This window comes from Epinephelus moara, chromosome 18 (assembly GCF_006386435.1).
Source record: "Epinephelus moara isolate mb chromosome 18, YSFRI_EMoa_1.0, whole genome shotgun sequence".
In the NCBI taxonomy this organism is placed as follows: domain Eukaryota; kingdom Metazoa; phylum Chordata; class Actinopteri; order Perciformes; family Serranidae; genus Epinephelus; species Epinephelus moara.
In genome coordinates this window covers 6,774,014-6,794,813 of record NC_065523.1, presented here as the reverse complement: position 1 = coordinate 6,794,813, position 20,800 = coordinate 6,774,014, and the positions used below count along the sequence as shown (strand labels likewise).

The 20,800-nt window shown below is 40.4% G+C and overlaps 1 protein-coding gene across 1 annotated transcript in view; it reads right to left on the bottom strand.

Annotated features, from left to right (window-relative positions):
* Nucleotides 1-20,536, bottom strand: part of slc25a23b (solute carrier family 25 member 23b) — a 27,424-nt gene extending 6,888 nt beyond the window's left edge. Inside the window, exons 1-5 of the mRNA XM_050068718.1 lie at nt 19,778-20,536; nt 8,477-8,600; nt 7,931-8,018; nt 4,716-4,827; nt 3,512-3,670 (exon numbers count right to left, since the gene is read on the bottom strand). Coding sequence (XP_049924675.1) covers nt 3,512-3,670; nt 4,716-4,827; nt 7,931-8,018; nt 8,477-8,600; nt 19,778-19,990 — 696 coding nt within the window. The 5' untranslated portion in view covers nt 19,991-20,536. The remainder of the gene's footprint in view (nt 1-3,511; nt 3,671-4,715; nt 4,828-7,930; nt 8,019-8,476; nt 8,601-19,777) is intronic.
* Nucleotides 20,537-20,800: the final 264 nt, after the last annotated feature.

Genomic DNA, 20,800 nt, shown 5'->3' with positions numbered 1-20,800 from the left:
AGTTTTTCCTTATCCGCTGCGAGGGTCATAAGGACAGAGGGATGTCATATGCTGTAAAGCCCTGTGAGGCAAATTGTGATTTGTGATATTGGGCTTTATAAATAAAATTGATTGACTGATTGACCTCTGACCCTATTACATGGTGGTGACCAGTACTGTGTTGAAATTACAGTAGGTTGTTCAAAGAAGTCCATGTTGACTGTAAGGTTTACAGTTTACAAGATATAAACTGTGGTCTCCTCAGTGAATGTTTGGTATTTCTTGATCCATCCATTACCCAACATTTTCTATATGCAGAGTTACTGGCTCCTTATACTACCTGTGTGGTCATGACATGAACCACTGTCCATTGCATGACATCGTTGAACTAGTGAATTCATACACTGACCATGACAAAGGATTGCATTAGCACTGTCTCTGTGGAGCTGGCAGGTAATTTCTTCATGTGATGCAGAGTTAACAGGTTGTGGTCATTTCACTTATTTATGTGAGACCAGGTTGTTTAAACTACACTTACAGTAAAATAATGCTACCATAAGGACACATTGTATATTAATTATACAATTATTGTCATATTGTTTATTATGGGATATCTGGATTTAACCTTTAATCAGTAATCACTTAGTAATATTTCACTGGCTCCTTGCAGGAAATGACCATAATAAATCAGAAGGAGGTTTCAGAATGTTGCTGATCGATGCCAGTCATTCCTTAGTTACTTAAATGGCTGCTGACATTTCAAGCTTTCAACACAGGCAAAGAGCCAGGCTTGCCTCGTGTTTTAGCTGCTAATGCTCCAACCACCCACCTGAACTACCCACCAAGTGCTTTGTTTTATTTCTGCAAGTGAGTGTACGTGAATGTCAGTGCAGCATTTGAGGGATAGAGTTAAGTTCAGCCTCTAAAAGATAACAACTGACATCTGACAACTGGCTAGCTGTTTCTCAGCTTTCCACAGGAATTTAAAATAAATGAAGGACATGTAAAAGAGCATTTTCTGATAGTGGTAGTCAGTCAGTGTCCAAGTTTGGTCACTTAAAGGCCCGATGTGTAGAATTTAAGGGGATACATTGGCAGAAATGGAAAACAACATAATATGTATGCTTTCTTTAGTGTATAATCACCTGAAAATGCGACTCATTGTGTTTTTGTTACCTTAGAATGAGCTGTTTATATCTACAGTGGCATGCAAAAGTTTGGGCACCCCTGGTCAAAATTCCATTTATTGTGTATAGCTAAGCAAGTAAAAGATGACCTGATTTCTAGAAGGTCATGACACATTTCTTCAATATACTTTTTCATTTCAATCTTTTACAGTTTCAAAATTTACAAGTTACAAAAAAGGAAAAGGGCCTGAAGCAAAACTTGGAGTACCCTGCATGGTCAGTATGCAGTAGCGCCCCATTTGACATCACAGTTTCTAAACACTGATTGTAAGCAGCTAAGAGTCTTTCAATTCTTGTTTGGGGGACTTTCACCCATTCTTCCTGCAAAAGGCTTCTAGCTCTGTGAGATTCTTGGGCTGTCTTGCAGCAAAAGGCTTCTAGCTCTGTGAGATTCTTGGGCTGTCTTGCATGCACTGCTCTTTTGAGGTCTACAGATTTTTAATAATGTTTAGGTCAGGGGACTGTGAGGGCCATGGCAAAACCTTTAGCTTGCTCCTCTTGAGGTAGTCCATTGTGGATTTCAAGGTGTGTTTAGGATCATTGTCCTGTTATAGAAGCCATCCACTCTTCATCTTAAGCTGATTAACAGATGATTTGATGTTTGCTTCCAGAATTTGCTGGAATTTAACTGAATCCATTCTGTCCTCTACCTGTGAAATGTTCCCTGTGCCACTGGCTGCAGCACAAGCCCAAAGCATGATCGATCCACCCCCGTGTTTAATAGTTGGACAGGTGTTCTTTTCATGAAATTCTGCACCCTTTTTCTTCAAACATGCCTTTGCTCATTGCATCCAGAAATGTCTACTTTATCTTCATTAGTCCACAGGACTTGTTTCCAAAAAACATCAGGCCTGTTTAAATGTTCCTTTTCAAACTTCTGATGCTGAATTTTGTGGTGAGGACACAGGAAAGGTTTACTTCTGATGACTCTTCCATGAAGGTCATATTTGTGCAGGTTTCACTGCACAGTGAAACAGTGCAACACCACTCCAGAGTCTGATAAATCTTCCTGCAGGTCTTTTGCAGTCAAACAGAGGTTTTGATTTGCCTTTCTAGCAATCCTATGAGCAGTTCTCTCAGAAAGTTTTCTCGGTCTTCCAGACCTCAACTTGACCTTCACAGTTCCTGTTAACTGCCATTTCTTCGAACTGAGGAAACGGCTACCTGAAAACACGTTGCTATCTTCTTATAGTCTTCTCCTGCTTTGTGGGCATCAGTTATTTTAGTTTTCAGAGTGCTAGGCAGCTGTTTAGAGGAGCCTATGGCTGCTGATTGATGAAACAAGGTTTCAGGAATATTTATAAAACTCCGAAATTTCCATCACCTGACCTTTCCTACGATGATTGTGAACAAGCCGTAGTCCTAACAAGCTAATTATGGTCTGAGACCCTGGTAAAAGTTGTCTGAGAGCTCAAATGTCTTGGGGTGCCCAAACTTTTGCATGGTGCTCCTTTCCTTTTTTGTTCCACTCTAAAACTGTACAAATCAAAAATAACACACTAATCTTGCCTAAAATGCTGAAAAGCATGTTTCATCTTTAACTTCCAGCCTTTTGGAGTTCAGTTCATCTTCTACTCACTTAACTATTTACAGTAAAAGACATTTTGACCAGGGGTGCCCAAACTTTTTCATGCCAGTGTACATAGGGAACGGGTCCTTGTCTACGGAGATCGGCATGTTGCACCGCCATGTTTCTACAGTAGCCCAGAACAGACAAAGCAAACACTGGCTCTGGATATGGCCATTTACTTTATTGTGTTTTTACTTCAGCTATCATAGTAAGTAGACCCTCCACGACGAGTGTTTCAGAAAAACACTTTTTTTTATCGTGAAACTGCTTTATTCTGTGTTTTTACCAGTTTAAATCACTGGGTCCATTTGTTTTGGAGAGGAAGAGACCTTTCCAAAGAATTTGGCTCACAGTAAAAACCCTTTGAATGTCTGGATCTTAAGTTATCGGAAAAAAAAGACGCACATAGTAGCAGGTGCTGGACTAACACTGTCCTCAACATGCCAAACAGCATTGGAGAAACACTGTTATGTAATGTGAAACTGCTCTTTTAGTGTTTTTACTCATTTTAACCACCTGGTCTGCTTTTGCAGAGGAAGAGACTGCTGCGGATTTGGCTTACGGTAAAAAACAACAGGGAATGTGGATGACAAGCAGTTGCTAATGTTGCAGTTTCACTGTGTGAGTGTAAGGATGCTGTACTCTGATACTCATTTACTGAGGCACTATTATACACAATGTACCCATATAGTTTACATTAAAAATGCTTAAAAAGTTCCTCCATCACTGATTTTTAACTTTGTGTATCAGTGGGAGTGGAAGTCAAATGACCCACCTGCAGGAAGACTTTCAGTCGGTCCAGAGGAGCAGTTCCTGTCCGGGACACGGCCCCTGCCATCGCTCCAGCAACCAGCTGTCTCCATACCAGGCCTGACCGCCGCTCGCGCTCTGAGAACTCATCTGGCACCGTCAGATGTTCCCCAATGTCAAACATCTGTAACATTAGAAATTAATCTGAATTAATCGTTATCTTATATTTATTTTCAGTGAGGGGTATCTTGAATCCTCCTTATTGTGAAATAGATACAAATTGTTTTAAATAAAAACAATACATTATACAGTTTTGCATCATCTTCTTCACTCCCATTTACCAGATTTACCACATCACTAACCAGAGGTGGGTCTCATTTTGCAAGTCACAAGTAAGTCTCAAATCTTTGCCCTCAAGTCCTAACTCAAGACAGGCATGTTTCAAATCAGGTCCCAAGTTAAGTCCTAATTTAAGACAGGCAAATCCAGATTCAAGTCCCAAGTCAAGACAGGCAAGTCCCATTTTAACTCCCAAGTCAAGACAGGCAAGTCCTGAGTCAAGTCCTAAGTCCAAATTGACGAGTCTCAAGTCAAGTCCCATGTCCTAAACACTGAGTTTCGAGTCCTTAACAAGTATTACATATTTTGCTCTTCTCTAAATGTAATCCCATTTTTACAACAAAGCAGTAATATACTAAACTTACAAAACTGATAAATTCTTTTTAAAGTATGGGTTTTTTTGTATTTTAAGTCCCAAGTCCTAAACTTTAAGCTTCAAACAAGTCATAATGTGTTTTTCACTAAATGTAATGCCTTTTTAATGACATATGAAAAATATATTACATTTTCAAAACTCATGAATGATTTTTGTAAATTTGATTTATTTTTTGTTAAAACAAGTTTGCTGGAAGTTGTTACGTCTCAAACAAAGTGGATCTGGGAAATTAAGTGTCTTTGACTTTGGGGGAAGGTATCAAGTATTTTCAAGTCAAAAGTTTCAAGTACAAGTTAAATCACGGATCATTGGTAATAAAGTTCAAGTCAAGTAGCAAGTCTTTTTTGGTTTTGTCAAGCTGTGTCTGAAGTCAACTAATTTGGAACTTGAGTCTGACTTGAGTCCAAGTCATGTGACTCAAGTCCAGCCAGTTTACATCTAAAGGTGTAAAGAATTCAGATACTGTCATTATTATCAACTGGAACATGACTATCACTGGAACCTGGTGACTCACATGGGAGTGTTTCCAGTGGTGGACGATCTCCTCCATGTTGTGAAAAGGGTTGAACAGGAAATGATCACGCCATTCATTCCAGTTAATGGTCATAGTGCCATCCCTGTCCATGCTAGGAGAGAGTTACATCGGAACATTAGAACTCATACAGTACAGTGTCAACAGATAACAGATCCTTAAAAATTTCTGGTGACACTGCTTTGCAGCGACCCAGGCTGTCTCATGCTGCTGCCTCAGTGTTTCTGTTTTTTTTTTTTAGTGTCTTTGTTCATGTGGGTCATCTTTTAACTTTTACTCTCTACTAATATGGTGTTTTACCACAACACGGTACTCAACTAATGCAACACGATGCTGTTCTTACTGAGAGGACTGCTTTTGAACTTAACTGTCTGGCTTGCAACATGCCACTCCACACCAGTGGTCTGGGACACCTTGCCGGCAGCACTCCTGCACTACATCAGAGACCAACTCCTGCTTCTCCGCCTCAGCCACACAACTGCCCCCCAGCTACTGAGGGAACTGCTGGCCCTGAATCTGACAGACAGACCACCTCTGCCGTTAGTGCTTCTCTGAAATGTCTGCTCTGTGAAGCGTAAAGTGGAGGAGCTCAGAGTCAACACCACAGTTTGACACAAGTACCCGGACTCATGCCTGCTTGTGTTCACCGAGACATGGTTACAGGAGGATAAGACTAACTCGCTCGTTGCCCTGGATGGCTTTTCTCTGGTGGGCACTGATAGGAAAAATAACTCAGGCAAGAGCAAAGGCGGTGGTACCTGCATTTATGTCAACCAAACGTGGTGCTCACAATACACCACAAGGGAGTTAGTCTGCAATCCCAACATTGAACTTTAAGTCTCAGACGTATTTAGCTTCCATTTTATTATGCACTGTTTATATCCTGCCCAGTGGAAACCCTGCAAATGTAGCTACTACTATAGCAGACAGTGTTCACAGACAGAGTTAAAATGCACTCCTGAAACACCTCATTTTATTTTAGGTGATTTTAACCATTGTAAAACTTGAGGCTGCATTACCTGGATTCAATCGATATGTGGACTGTAATACTAGAGGCAAAAATATTCTGCAGAGATGTTATGGGAATGTCAAAAATGGCTCTACAGCTCAGAATAAACCTCCTTTAGGCTCCCAATGGGGGTTTATGTGTGCAGAATCCACTCATCATCACCGCTGATTCCTCGACTCCTTGCCAATTCCAACCTACCTACAGCCGGATCCTCACAGGCGTGTTGGCTTCCCTTGTGTGGTCACCTGGTATTAGAACCTCTGCTCATCTGACGTCGCTGCCTGTCTGCTTCGCCAAAAGTACTGGACTGAACCTGTGTCCTGAAAGGCCCCTAACCAGGAAACTGACTCTCACTGTTGTTTATCTGCCTGCTCATTCTGTGATTGACAAGCAGTTTATTAAAGTTCATTATAAACTGTCCTGCCTTTATTTGGTGCTGCTATTTGGTTCTGACTACACCCGTTCCACCATAATATAAATATCTTGATGTCTTCGACAACTCCCTAACCTGCAACACACATGCTGATGGTCTCTGTAACAGATTACAACAAGGGTTGCATTTCTTACGTTGTCTGAGAGTTCATGGTGTTGATAAAAAACTGTATGTTAATTTTTTTGCAGGCAGCCTAGTCAGGTACAGTATCACTGCTCGGTTCGGTAACCTCTCTGAGCAGTTAAAAATCAAAGTGTTTGGTTGATCCATACAAATCATTGGTGTCAAAGAGCACAATTCTCTGCAGACTATTTATGAACAGGCTACTCTACGTCAAGCCAGATCGTCAATGACTCATCTCATGTCAGTATAGCGCCCCATTTGACGTGTATCACAGCTTCTTAATACTTTTTGTAACCTTCTGTAACCTTCCTGCAGATCTTTTGCAGTCAAACAGGGGTTTTGATTTGATTTGCCTTTCTAGCAATCCTATGAGCAGCTCTCTCAGAAAGTTTTCTTTGTCTTCCAGACCTCAACATGACCTCCACAGTCCCTTTTAAGTGCCATTTCTTAATTACTTTACGAACTGAGGAAACAGCTACCTGAAAACACTTTGCTATCTCCTTATAGTCTTCTCCTGCTTTGTGGGCATCAATTATTTTAGTTTAGAGTGCTAGGCAGCTGTTTAGAGGAGCCCATGGCTGCTGATTTTAGGAGTAAGAATATTTAGAAAACTTTGAAATTTGCATCACCTGGCCATTCCTAATGATGATTTTGAACAGGCCATAGCCCTAACAAGCTAATTATGGTCTGAGACCCTGGTAAAAGTTGTCTGAGAGCTCACATGTCTTGGGGTGCCCAAACTTTTGCATGGTGCTCCTTTCCTTTTTTTCATTTTAAAATTGTACAAAACAACAATAATACAGTAATCTTGCCTAAAGTGTTGAAACGCTTGTTTCATCTTTAACTTTATGCCTTTTGGAGATCAATTCATCTTCTACTTACTCAGTGGTTCCCATACATTCATTTATCTGTGGCGGTGCGCCACGAATAAATTATCTCCGCCACATATAGATTTTTCTGCTTTTGGCGCTACCTGTTCGACCTCGCTCATAATGGGACTCACTGTAAATCCTTTTTTTTTTTTACACACAAGTATACATAGAAAGCTGTGAAACCATCAGTGTAATCTGAATACCAGGTTCTTTAAGGCTAAAAAACATTATTCTGAAGGTTTGTTGGTCGGTCAGCTGTTCAACTGTCATCAAAAGCAAGATATCTAGATGACTGCTGGCCAGATGGTCACAATATTTGGTGTAGACTAGAGAGCAGCTTTTTCTCTCAGGCTATGAGGCTCTTTTACTCCACCTTATCTTCTTCACACTGCCTTTGACAAATGACTCCTCACATTTACCTATGCTCTACATGTTCTGTACATTACACTAAAAATTAATAAATTGCATCTGTGATATTTGCACTGTCCTGACTTGTTAACTTTATGTTAAAGTCATTTTTGTCTATCCCGCTGTATGTCTGACACTGACAGGAAAAGGTTTACAAATGTATGTTTTTTGGATGCTTCTAACAGACACCGTGCACCAGAGGTGTTTTCACCAATAATGTCTTTACATCAGATGACTTTTCAAACAATTTCCCTGTTGCAGACATATTTCTGTCTTTGATTGCTCTCTCTCTCTTACTCTCTCTCTCTCTCTCTCTCTCACACACACACACACACACACACACAGACTGTACCTCTGCAGTATCCTGGAGGCTTGCTCCGTGGTAACCTCCACACCAAGCTTGTGCAGTGAGTGCTGGATCTCCCCAACATCAATTCGACCTACAAGACAGAACAGAAAGTGTTAACATGTTTGTTCAGTTGATAATATTACATGTATTTTACGCTATGTGGATCACAGGAAAACAAGTAGCAGGAAGTGGCAGAGAACTTAAAGGGAAACTTCAACGTTTTCCAACCCGTACCCTATTTTCCCATTTTTGTGTCTAAGTGACAAATTAAAACAAAAAGTTTTGACATTGGCCCAGATTTGAGCGAGACCACTGCAGCCAGTAGCAATGAAACAGGCTGCAGTGTAATCTCTGAGGGCAATCGTTCAAAAGTTTACATCCACTTAAAGTTTATTTTTATCAGTGACAGGCTCAAATTGTTATTCTAAGTGGCTAACAACGTGTGTGTGTGTGTGTGTGTGTGTGCACGTGTGTGTGCGTGTGTGTGTGTGTGTGTGTGTGTGTGTGTGTGCACTAATGTGTGTTTGTGGGGGTTTAGCGTGCCCACACCATCATTGTTGCGGTCAAGACTGTGGAATATGTTCCACAGCCTCTTCTCATGAGCCCACAGGTACTGGGAGAACTCCTGGAAGTCCAGCAGGCCATCATGGTTGATGTCGCTCTCAAGGACTATCTGTGGGGGCAAAGGGAGACAGTCAGCCATTCAGCAGGGAGTACAGACAAGTAACAATAGGATGGAGGCAGGTGGAGATGGTGTGGGTAGAGGTGAACAGGTGATGGTATAGACACCAGGGAAGTGTAGGGGTCAGGGAGTGTACAGAGAGTGCAAAATACACACAAGTAAGAAGAGAGGAGGAAAGAACAAGTCACTGTGCTCCCAGTGAAAGTCGAGCAGTAAACAACATCTTACCTGGCTGCAAACATAATTTTTCCTCTCTTGATTAGGCCACAGAGAGAGAGAGAGAAAGAGAGAGAGAAAGAATACAAGACTAGTTCTTGTGCACAGAGGGTTGGAAAACACACTAATATGCTGTTATTTTTCTATGCTTTGAAGATGCAGTTGGTAACTTTTATAAGAAACAACTTTTTTTCATATTTGCTGAAACTGTGACTGTATCCACACAGAAGCACATGAGACAGATAGTCTTCAAAAAGCAGGTTGCTCCTCCCAGTTCTTGTGCTTCTAATGGCATTTGCTAGAATAACCAAAGCTCACAGAAAAGAAAAAATCAGAGCCAAGGAGTCTCTAACACAGCTGTCAATCACTGCTCATGAATTGTGGTCAAATATGAATCAGGATTCTGTTAGTGCATTGCCTATTTCTTGCCTCAGATGTTTTCAGGAACATGCACTGCTCAAAACAACTAAGGGAACACTTAAATCACACATCAGATCTTGATGAATGAATTACTCAAGTTGAAAACCTTTACTGATGTACACTGTGTAATTTGTTGAGAACAAAATGACGTAACAACTGCCAGCGGAAACCAAAATCATCAACCCACTGAGGGCTGGATTCAAAATCACACCGAAAGTCAAAGTAAAAAATTTAAATCACAGGCTGATCCAACTTGTATGAATTTTATCACGGCAACTCATAAAGTAACTCAGTGATGTGTGTGGCCCCCGCGTGCCTGTATGTGTTACATAATCATATAAATTAATGATAAAAAACTAATTAACTTGATTCATCATCATCATCGGCGATCACTCGAAACGAGTATGATTGTCCTCCTGTTGATGGGTCTGGTCATCTGTGGGTCCTCAGGTGGCTGTAGAGGCCGATCCTTGATCCACAGTTTCTATTGCAATGGTGGCATATGTGAGTGGTTGTCTTGGTCGTTGTAGTTTGGGTTTGTGGAGCAATTTTGGTGGTGGATCTCTCCTTCCTCTGTTGCCTCTTTGTTTCTGCGGCACGGTGGAGGTCCTTTTCTAAATGTGCCGCACCCTCATGGACCATCCTGCTCCACAAATCTCTCTTGAGGGCTGCCTCCTCCCAAGTGTTCAGGCTGATGTGGCACTTTTTGAGATGGATTTTGATGCCGTCTTTGTACCGCTTCTTCTGTCCCCCTTGGGTGCGCTGTCCTTCCTTCAGTTGGCCATACAGCATTTGTTTTGGAAGGCGGTTACTGGGCATGCGAACGACATGGCCTGTCCATCGTAGCTGGTGCCGAATGATGGTTGTGGTGATGCTGGCGATGTTAGCTTCCTCCAGGACACTGATGTTAGTTCGCCTATCTTCCCTCCTCCAGGACACTGATGTTAGTTCGCCTATCTTCCCAGCGTATCCTTAGGATCTTGCGGAGACATTTATTCAAGTTTCTCACTGACAGCTACATTTACATTGAACACCTCATGAGAACAAAAAAAACCCATTAAAGGTTTTTTTTGGGGAGTTTTTCCTTATCCGCTGTGAGGGTCCAAAGGACAGAGGGATGTTGTATGCTATAAAGCCCTCTGAGGCAAATTGTTTCTTGTGATATTGGGCTTCATAAATAAAATTGATTGATTGAACATTATAATTTACCTTTGCCCACCGGCTGCTTACAGGTAACGAAAACTAGCTCTCCTCCTGCTAATTTTAACACACATTTGTTGTTGTTTTTTCATGTTCTTTCTTTCCACATTCATTCCACTCAGTATTGTAGTGGTAGCTATACCTCAAATAAAAAATGTTTTATCATCTTGTCAACTAAAATGTACGTCAGACGTCTATGGCCAGGCACCTCTTCCTCTAAAATTTTGCTCAACCTCAATCATGGTGGCTAATCAAAATACCAAATCATTTTTTAATTCATTAAAATCTTTATTTAAGACTCGGGATATCAATTGAAGGAGACCCTCATTTTCAATGATGCTGAGCATGAACAAAAGATATTAAAAACAATCAATAAGCAAACAAAGAACCATCATGCCTACCAATTAAAACAGAATCATACAAAACAAGAAATAACAATAGCAATATATTTCTAAAGGTAGAAATACAAGATGATAAACATGTTATGGTGTGCATATATAGTTAAAAGCATTTACACTCAATTAGAGCAAGGAAGATCTGAAATAAGGCATTTAAATAGCCACAAGGGTGGCAGAGTGTGCAAGTTTAAGGTCCTTTGCAGATTATTCCACGTATGAGGTGCACTTTAGGGGAATGACATTCTTCCAAGTTCAGTTCTGATTAAGGGAATGTGAAGCAAAAACCTACTCTGTGAGCGAGTACCAGGATTATGTGAGGTCAGAGTTAAAAGGGATGAACTATACGGTGGAGGCATCTGTGTCAAAGCTTTAGAAATTAACCAATACCAATGCTGTTCCCACCTCACAGCCAAATGCAGCCAGCCAACCTTTAGGTAAAGCTGGCAGTGATAGGTGGCCACTGCAGAGAGACCTTGTGGTCAAACTAAGGGTGTACCCAACTCAGAATTATGTCAGTCAAAGACTCAGAGACTAAGTGAGTGGTAAATTCACCACTTCTAAGCAGAAAGCAGCTGGGCAGCTGCCTCTAAGTCACTCAGTCTCACCTTAGGTCTGGGTCAAGTCCCCAGAAGTACACTGCATACTGACTGGCAAAAAGAAAAAAGAAAGAGAGAGAAGAAAACCGACTGCTCAACTTGAAGGATCTCAGTTCACTAAGGGGTCTCCCACACAGATGATTCTAAAAAATTGCTGATTAAGACCTACACTCACCGGCCACTTTATTAGATACACCTTGCTAGTACTGGGTTGGACCCCCCTTTTGCCTTCAGAACTACTCAGGTAGGCTGTGGTGTTTAAATGATGCTCAGTTGGTACTAAGGGGCCCAAAGTGTGCCAAGAAAATATCCCCCACACCATTACACCACCATCACCAGCCTGAATTGTTGATACAAGGCAGGATGGATCCATGCTTTCATGTTGTTTCTGCCAAATTCTGACCCTACCATCAGAATGTCACAGCAGAAATCAAGACTCATCAGACCAGGCAACCCTCATCCGCTATTGTTTAGTCCAATTTTGGTGAGCCCATGCAAACTGTAGCCTATCATCATGAACCAGACAAAAATGGCTGTTTTGATAGTAAAGGTTGATGACCACTGCACTAGCACTTGGTTTGATTTAATTAAGCCAATAATTAACAAACTAGTACCAATTTAAATAGTTCTTCTGAGTTAATGTAAAAGGTCTTGGAAATTTTCAGGAATTTAAGTGGAAATTATTGTTGTGACAGCTCACTCAGAGAGGTGCTTCTGTCACAAACATTCTGTTGTGGTAAGAGTGCAGTTTTGTGTAAAAATGAGAACCAAAGAGCTAAACTGACACCTGATAAAAAAAAACTGCTTTGCAACTGTATTTGTGCCACCATGAAAAAAGAGCACTCAGACTTGAAATTATAATTACTGGAGAGTCCTGGTGTTTTAGATGCCATATTATGCCGTATGGCTCTGGCTGGTGCATGTCATGCTCCCCTCTCTCTTCCTCTTCATTTCCTGTCTACATCTCTGCTCCCTAACACCAAACTGACAAGAACTGCATACACAATGTAACAATGTATAATAATGTGATGAGCGCAAATATCACTTTTCATTCACTTTCATTCCTCTGCTGTAAAGTGATGGCTGACAACTGCTGCTGAAAAATGGTTCTGTATTTAAGGAGCTTGTGTTTTCAGTCAACTGTTTGTCTATTTGTTACCAGGAGACCTAACAACTTGAGTGAAATCTGGTGGAAGGCTTGGCCATAGAGCAAAGAATAATGGGTTAGGTTTTGGTAGCTGGAGCTCAGTTTTACTTCAGGTACTCTGTCTTGTTTGCTGGGAACACTCGTCAACCACTAAGCACCTTTGAACATAAGAGCCCTCAAATGTCAAAAGAGTGCTTTCAGCTAAATACCCAGCTAATTTTGCAACTGTGTATGTTATTGTACTTCTAAACTTGTGATTATTGTGATTATTATATTCATACAGATTGAAGTTACAGGGACACTGCTCATTAAGAGACATTTTAGCAATCTCGGCCAATTTTCAACTGCAGCCCCTATTATAACGACAGTCCCAGTTAAATGTTAGACTTAAGGAATGAGGACACTTCTGTGAAGTGAATTAAGTTTGGCTGGCTCTCATTTTTTCAGGGTATTCATGTATAATTAGCCCTTTACAACATTAATACACACAGTTTCAGATTTTCTGCAAACCCTGCAAGCATCTCTCCAGAGACTTGCATGTTCCTGTGAGGAGAAGCAGAGAAAATCTGCTTTCGCCTGTTTTCAAAGTGGTGCTAACAAATCAGAAAATGCTTATGGATCATTTAGGAAGCTTGTGAAAACTATATATTGTTTGGAGGATTACTTAAATAAAGCCTGGTTAGACCTTGAATTGCTACAACCTGTTCTCATTCCAAGGTTGTCAAATACCTATGCTTTGTCAGAACCCCTCAGTGTCTCATAGAGACCCACAGGGCATTTTTTAGTGCAGGGTGATGCACAACTTAAATACATTGTAGCACATGGTGTATGTTGTAAATATGGTCACCATTAGGCAACAAAACTACTTTGTTAGGGTTAAAAAAATACTGTAAAACTTATATTTATAGCCCAGGCTATTATTTGCTTAAATCACTGAAATCAACAGGCCTATATTTGGGACAGATCTTTAATTCCTTTCTCATAAAGCTGGTGCTCAGTTAAGATCAGGGAATACAAACACAATGTTTATTTAAATCAGTGTGAATATTACTTATACTTATACTTTTATTATGTATAAAAATTAGGCTTAAGATAATATATCAATCATGAACCATGTACTCAATCTAGCTGCAACAGACAGCGCATCAGAGAGTTACAGCACTTGAGGATTATGGCACCTGGCATACCGACACAACACCACTTTATCCTGTTAAAACAATAGTGAGAACTTGGAGTCATTTTTATAAATAACGCTTTTGATTCTTTTGATATGAGGACCGTTACAAAGTAAAGGAATATGAATAACCTACAAGGTAATCGAGGAATGGACACATAATTTGAGGTTGCCAACAACCCGGTTTCATATATCCAAAGAACTTCTATTAAAAAAAACTGAACTGCCTCGCAACCAGACCAGGCGTCTAATTGAGACAGGCATTTAATTGTCAAAATGTGGAGCCACACTGGGCTACTAACAGGGACTGGGTGTTTAATTGGGACTCAGCTTTTGGTGAAGTAAAAATGAGAACAGACTGTGCTGCCAGCATAGGTCAGGGCCTGTATTTATCAAACTTACAAATTATTGCCTTACTCATGTAATGTAGTGACAGTGAAGGAGGAACATTAAAGAATATTAAAGAGCAGCTTATGATTGATCATGTGTGTTCAGAACAATAGCCAATCAGAGACAAGAATATTTGTTCCTTTGTTCCTGACACTGTGTCTCTCTGTTTTTAATTCTGTTGCTCACACCGGAAGCACCGCAATGGACGAGGAACGGCTGATTCAGGGGGTTTCAATGAGGAATATCCACAGGGTACTTACTTATTTTACTACAAAAACCCAAATTAGGTGGCATCTGGCTGGAGGGAGATCACCAGGAAGTAAGAATTGCGTGAGATGCTAGCAAGCCAGCTTGTTTTACAAACTGGAGATGGTGGTATGATATAATATGGGAGCTACAGTACTACAATATCTATATATTACTCACAATAGTATTGTTGTTAGTATGAATAAAAAGGAAGTACGTACTCATCCATCATCTACTCTAAGACCACAGCTGCTGGGTGTGTGGTTTATTTACATAACGTAACGTAACGGAGTTCCATATTTAACAGATCCAATGTGGACAGAGAATGTCTGATGTATCGCAATGTGGCGCGATAGTGTGATGCTCACATCCAGTTAGGACACAGTGCCACATTTTACATTTTTTTAGAATCTCTGAAATCTTCAGTAGAATTTAACAAGTGAAATTATCAAACATACACAATCCATATTGTTTGGATGTATCCATAGAGATTAAATAAGTGGAAATTGGCTGAACTGGAACCAAAAGGAAAAGAAACTAGAGCCAATGAAAGATTCTGCAGCTGGTAGACAAGGTACATCAGAGAAACCCTACAATAAGGAGAATTTAGTGCCACAGTGACAAGTGCAGACAATGAAGATGCAAGTGATTGCAAGCAGAATTTATACTTTGTCTGCACCACTGATGAATGCAAAAATGATGTAATGCCTTGTCAACTGTTTAAATCAAAGGCAAATGATAGGCTTAAATGATTATATTCAGAGTTACTTGTCATGATGATTCACTCCAAACATGTCTCAAAAGGTAAGTGCACTTCTGTTTCTGTACTGCAGTCATTTCCACTCCTAACAAACTTCACACACCTTGGGAGCTTTCTTTCATTTTAATTGCAAGAAGATTGATAATTAGCTTTTATTCTTAAGTTTGTGAGTAAGAGTTAAAGTGAAGAATGGAAAACTTTATCTTTCACTGAAGTCCAAAGTTTCACTTTGAGCAGTCTGATAAATATGTGCCCTGCTGTTTCCTCAGTTGGACAAACAACCAAACCAAGCGAGAGCTTTTTAAGTGGGATTTACAATGTTGATGTCATCTGTCTGTGCCAGAACCAGAAAAATAGTGACACAAAAATTGTCACATAATGGAAAGAAAATCAGTATTATCAGCACCAATTCTTCCATCATGGGTTGTCCCATTATCCCCTACCTTAATCACCTATCAAACAGCACAAAAAGAGGACACAGTTGCCCTTACTGTCACTTTTTTGACAAGGCATACATGAAACATCTTAGTCTGTAAAGTAGAGTGAAAACGCAATAAGAGCCTATACCAAAGGCTTACAAGTTTGGGTTATGGCAATGTCTCATTTTCACAGTTTTGTTTTGTGTCCTTGTGTTTGCTCAACACAAGGAAATGCATTTCTTTACAGATGATAGAAACACCACCACAGAAATGGCAGAGAGCTGAGGGTTTTTGGATGCCCAATCTTGTGGAATATACACATGGCATCAAACTTTTAACAAAGAAAAATATGTTTCATCAGTCTATTACATATGTGTTTTATGCTAACTTCCTGTGGCACGGTACATACGGTCTGTCTGAAATCTGCCACAGAAGTTATTTTTTTTCAATGTACAATGGACTTCCAGTTGACTACATACATACATACATACATACATAAACAGAGCTATGTGTAACCGGAGTGTGATATCCAGGTTACACATTGTAAAATTCCTGCAGCAGAAGTCTATGCTCATGAGACTTGAGTTATGTAGCCATCTTTATAACCATTTAAATAACTGCCAGCTTTGGGCTTGAGGACAAAAACAAGTAGATCACAGTTAAGTGGTATAAAGCCAGACTGACAAGTCAGTTGTCAGCCAAGGTCAGCACTGAAGCAGGTTTGTTTTACACAGACACTGTTAAAATATTCATCCACAAAGGGTTCAATTCCACTGCAAACTGGGACAGGTTGTCTTTATATGGTGTCAAAACCAGGCCACACAAATTAGTGATTGACCTGCAAGGGGTTGATTCATGACATGAAAATGACAGTCTCACCCAGGGGACTTGACTGCACTGTCTGATGGTCCTATTACTATTTAAAGGCAGAAAAATGGTTTCTACCACAGCTACCTCCTGTAGTCTGTAAAAGGGTTCTCATTTCAAATACCTCACTATATACTGATATAAATTGCAAACATTTTGTCTCTTATTAAATATATAAAAAATGAATTATAGAAGAATATTAATAAAGGAATGTTCTTGTTCTAATATAAACTAATAAAATGGATTCTGTTTAGCTGCTTCAGTTTCAGGGTCCTGGTATTGTTCATGCTGGCTCACGTCACATTAACCAGGTCTGTATTCAAATGTAGGAAAAATTATGAGCTTATATCAAAATTGTGAGATTTACTAAATCAAAATTGTGAGGTCACACTTTTGACTTGAGAAAATTCTGAAAAAGTTAATTGTATTGTTTTTTAACTATTAGATACTAGTAAAAATTATGAGATAAGACTTCTAAATTACTAGATGGTGAGTCTATTATTTGATTTATTGAGCCAAAACTAAGCAATAAGTCTAAATTATACATATTGGGATCCAAGGTGCAATTTTTAACTTTGAAATATCATGCACCGTTTCATTTTTATTGCTCTATCTTTTCATGCTTTCAGGCATATTGCCTAATTGTCATGCCATCCACCATCCCCTCCACCTCCCAAAGACAAAGTCAGCTCACATACTACGTCACTTTAGAAACGTTGATATGATACTTGTTGTTTGCAGAAATTCCAACAGAAATTCAAACATTTTCTTCAGGTGACTGGGCTGGACACAAACGGAGAACCTGAGGTCATGTTTTGGAAAATCTTGGTTTGAAAGTGTGAAACAAGAATTGAAAGACTGGAAAAGAACGACTTTGTTTGACTTCAGTTGCTGTACAAAAGTCCTGTGGTGACACTGTAGTGGCTGCCTTGGTTGTAATGAAGAAAACAAAGAGTGTAACCCCACACACTGCCCTCAGCGCTCTCATACTTTATTGAACAGCATTGCAACTCAGGGGGTGTGCTGCAAGAGAGAAGGGTCTAGTTGGTAGCCATGATAACAGGTCTAATTCTCAAAATGGAAAATGAGGAGCTTCTGTGCTTCCTCCGCTACAGTATGTGCTTTAGCCAAGAAACACAGGAACATTCTTTATGACAAGAAAGCAGATATTGCTGTGCCAAAGTTTCTTGATCACAGTTTCAAACTGACTGATTTCTCTTCATCCACCTCTCTTTGCAGAAAATATTTATCACGCATTCATTTTATAAATAGCATGAAATAAATGTTCATGCACAAACCCTGAAATGTAAAAAATATCTTTCTCTTGCGATCATTATCATCATGGGGAGTTTACTTTGGACAGAATTCCCCAAACAAATGGAAACCAAACAATTTCCCTCTAAATGTTCTACATAATGGCTCAACTCAAACTTGTTTTTTTTTTTACGTTTTCAGTGACTTAATGTGAAATTCAAATTTAGAGTTCACCATCCCAGTCACCAGAAGAAATTGTTAGCATCAGGCTACAGGGTGTTTTTTTTAGCAACCTGTCACTGTCTAACAAGTGGCTTTTTAGGAACCAAACATAGGTTGGTTGTTTTCCTGACCCATCACTGTTTTTCAAACGAATTTGTAGACACCAAATGTGGGTGTTTTTGGCAAACTGTAGCTGTTTTACAAGCACCTTTTTAGTGACTAAATGTGTTTTTTTTAATGACCTATCACTGCTTTTCAAGCATATTTTTTTAGCACCAAATGTGGGTGTTTTCAACAACCTGTCACTGGTTTTACTGTAGCTTTTCAGGCACCAAATGTGGGTGTATTTTTAGTGACCCATCACTGTTTTTCCAAGCAAATGTTTAGGCACCAAATGTGGGTCTTTTTTAACAACCTGTTACTGTTTATCCAGTAGTTTTTTAGGCACATCACATAGCCTGGATGTTTTTGGTGACCCCTTGCTGTTTTTCCAACTGTCACAGCATTACAAGTGGATTTTTAGGCACCAAACACAAACTTGAGTGTTTTTTTAGCAACCTGTCACTGTCTTACAAGCAGCTTTTTGGGTACTGAACATGTTTTTTTTGTTTTGTTTTATTTATTTATTTTTTTTAGCAATCCATCACTGTTTTACATACAGCTTTTTATGTACCAAACATGGGCGTTTTTAGCGACCTGTTTTTCCAGCAGATTTTTAGGCTGTCCCTAAAAATATGGGTGTTTTTTGCAACCTGTTACAGCTTTACCACTGGGAACAGTGGCATGAAAAACAGTTGTTTTTTACTAACATGCTGCATCTCCAGCTGGGATAGTGCCAGGAGAAGCAGGTATTTTAAGCCAAAACATAATCTTTTCCTATCCACAAAAAGTGTTGCTTGTGTCTAAATATAACCAGCATTGCTAAAATGTAAAGTTTTAATGTATGCATTACATAACTTACAAATGTAATGTTATACAGAAATGTACAAGGCCAACACTTTTTGTGATGACACTATTACTAGGCATCTGACAACAAAAGGGAGTGCTTTATTTTTAGGAGCTGTTTTGTTTTTGATTTGTACTTAAGGTGGACTACCTAGATTTGCTTTGAAAATAGCTGTCTTGTTGTTGGAGTTTTCAGGCAACAAGCCACTTAATTAGATGGCAGAGATAGTTCAGAGCAGGGGTTTTATATTAATTTAAAAAATAATAATTTCCAACACAAAATTTTGTAATCCAACAAACTACTGTAAAAGTGAGATCCTGGAGAAACGCCCTTTCGTTTTGTTTTTACAAGCAAAATGACAATAAAGATTTGATTGATTGACTGATTGATTGATCCGGGTCAGACTGCAACCTTCAGCTTTAAAAAGATAGGCCGACTTAGAGCTTCCTAACTTGAAGCACTGTGTTGACAATAAACCAGCCTATAGCCTACTGTAGGCTACACAACTAGAGGTGGTTCACTAACACACACAGAACAACTTTCGCCACTGGGGAGGTAAAATATTAGGCATTATGAATGCTGCACATATGGAGGAAGAAACACAGACGCCTCCCCTCTTTATCATCCTTCATACATTATTAGCAATGAGGATAGGTTGACTTGAAGTGAGTTTACATGCTACATGTTGTAGCCTAACTACGTTATGTGCTCCCTCTATGTTTGCATATCGGCCTACAGGCATAGGTTTTGCTATGTATAGGCTACCACTCCATCACTGTACGTCTCTGTCCTGCATGCCGGTAAAGCAGCTGTGAATGGGACAGCGTAACCTCGAGGTTTAGCCTGTGTGTTTGAGCTGAAGTGTGTGTGCACCTGTAGTCAGCATATGTTTCACTGCCTCTCGGTGTCTCACCTCCTCCGCCTCTCCCCGGTGTAAACCTCGAGCTGCCAGTCCGGTCCGTAGTTCATTGATGTCAACCTTGCCATCGTTATTCAAGTCCAGCTGCTTGAACAGCTCCGCATATTTCCTCTCTCTGTCCGGGTCCAGAGATGTTCCGCTATCTCCGTTTTCTTCGTTTCCTCCGTGGCGAATCTGGGCGCAGACCCCCTCCTCGTCTTCGCCCATGTGAAAGAACAGCAGCCGGTTTGCTCTACTGGTCCACTGTTAATTTCCCAGCCGAGCATAACACAGTCAGAACCCACACGAGAGCGAGATTTGTCCTTGTTTCCAGAGGGACCGGACCGCTACCTCACATCATCATGGGAACAGTGATGGCTAAACGGAGGAGAGCTGAACGGCCGCTTTTTTTCAGCTGAGGAACTTCCCTCTGGGATGGAGGGAAGGATGGAGGGATAAATGGATGGGTGAATGTCGCTGTGAGATTAATCTCCGTATGAGTTACATACTCTGTCACACCGGCATGCGCATTAACTCACTGAGATGAATTCAAGTTTCCGTCGTAGCTCGCGAATGAGAAGCCGGTTTTACCGCATTCAACGCAGCACTGCTCACACATCTGTGTGCACGCGGAGAGCCTGATATGAACGCCGTCAGGGTATTTAACCTCTGCGCATCAGGTCTATTTGTATTTTACTGTCAATTAAGGTAAAGAAATCCATACCGACCTCGAGGGAAAATGACTTAACGCATTTACCTCCACACATTAATCCACCCACCGTCGCGGCTGCTCTTCTAGCCCTATATCACGCGATACGCAGAGCATCTCCAGCGCGCGCGCTCACAGCACTTCGCACGCGTCACTCCAGCACAGGGACTGTGAGCAGATGGACCATTTAGACCTTTTACTTCAATTATATTGGACGACAGGGGCGTAAATATAGACAGTGCGGTTGCACTGGGGCTCGTGGGGTGGAGGAGTCCGATTGCCACCTGTAAATATGGCCATGTTCAAAGAAGAACTCACATTGAACTAAA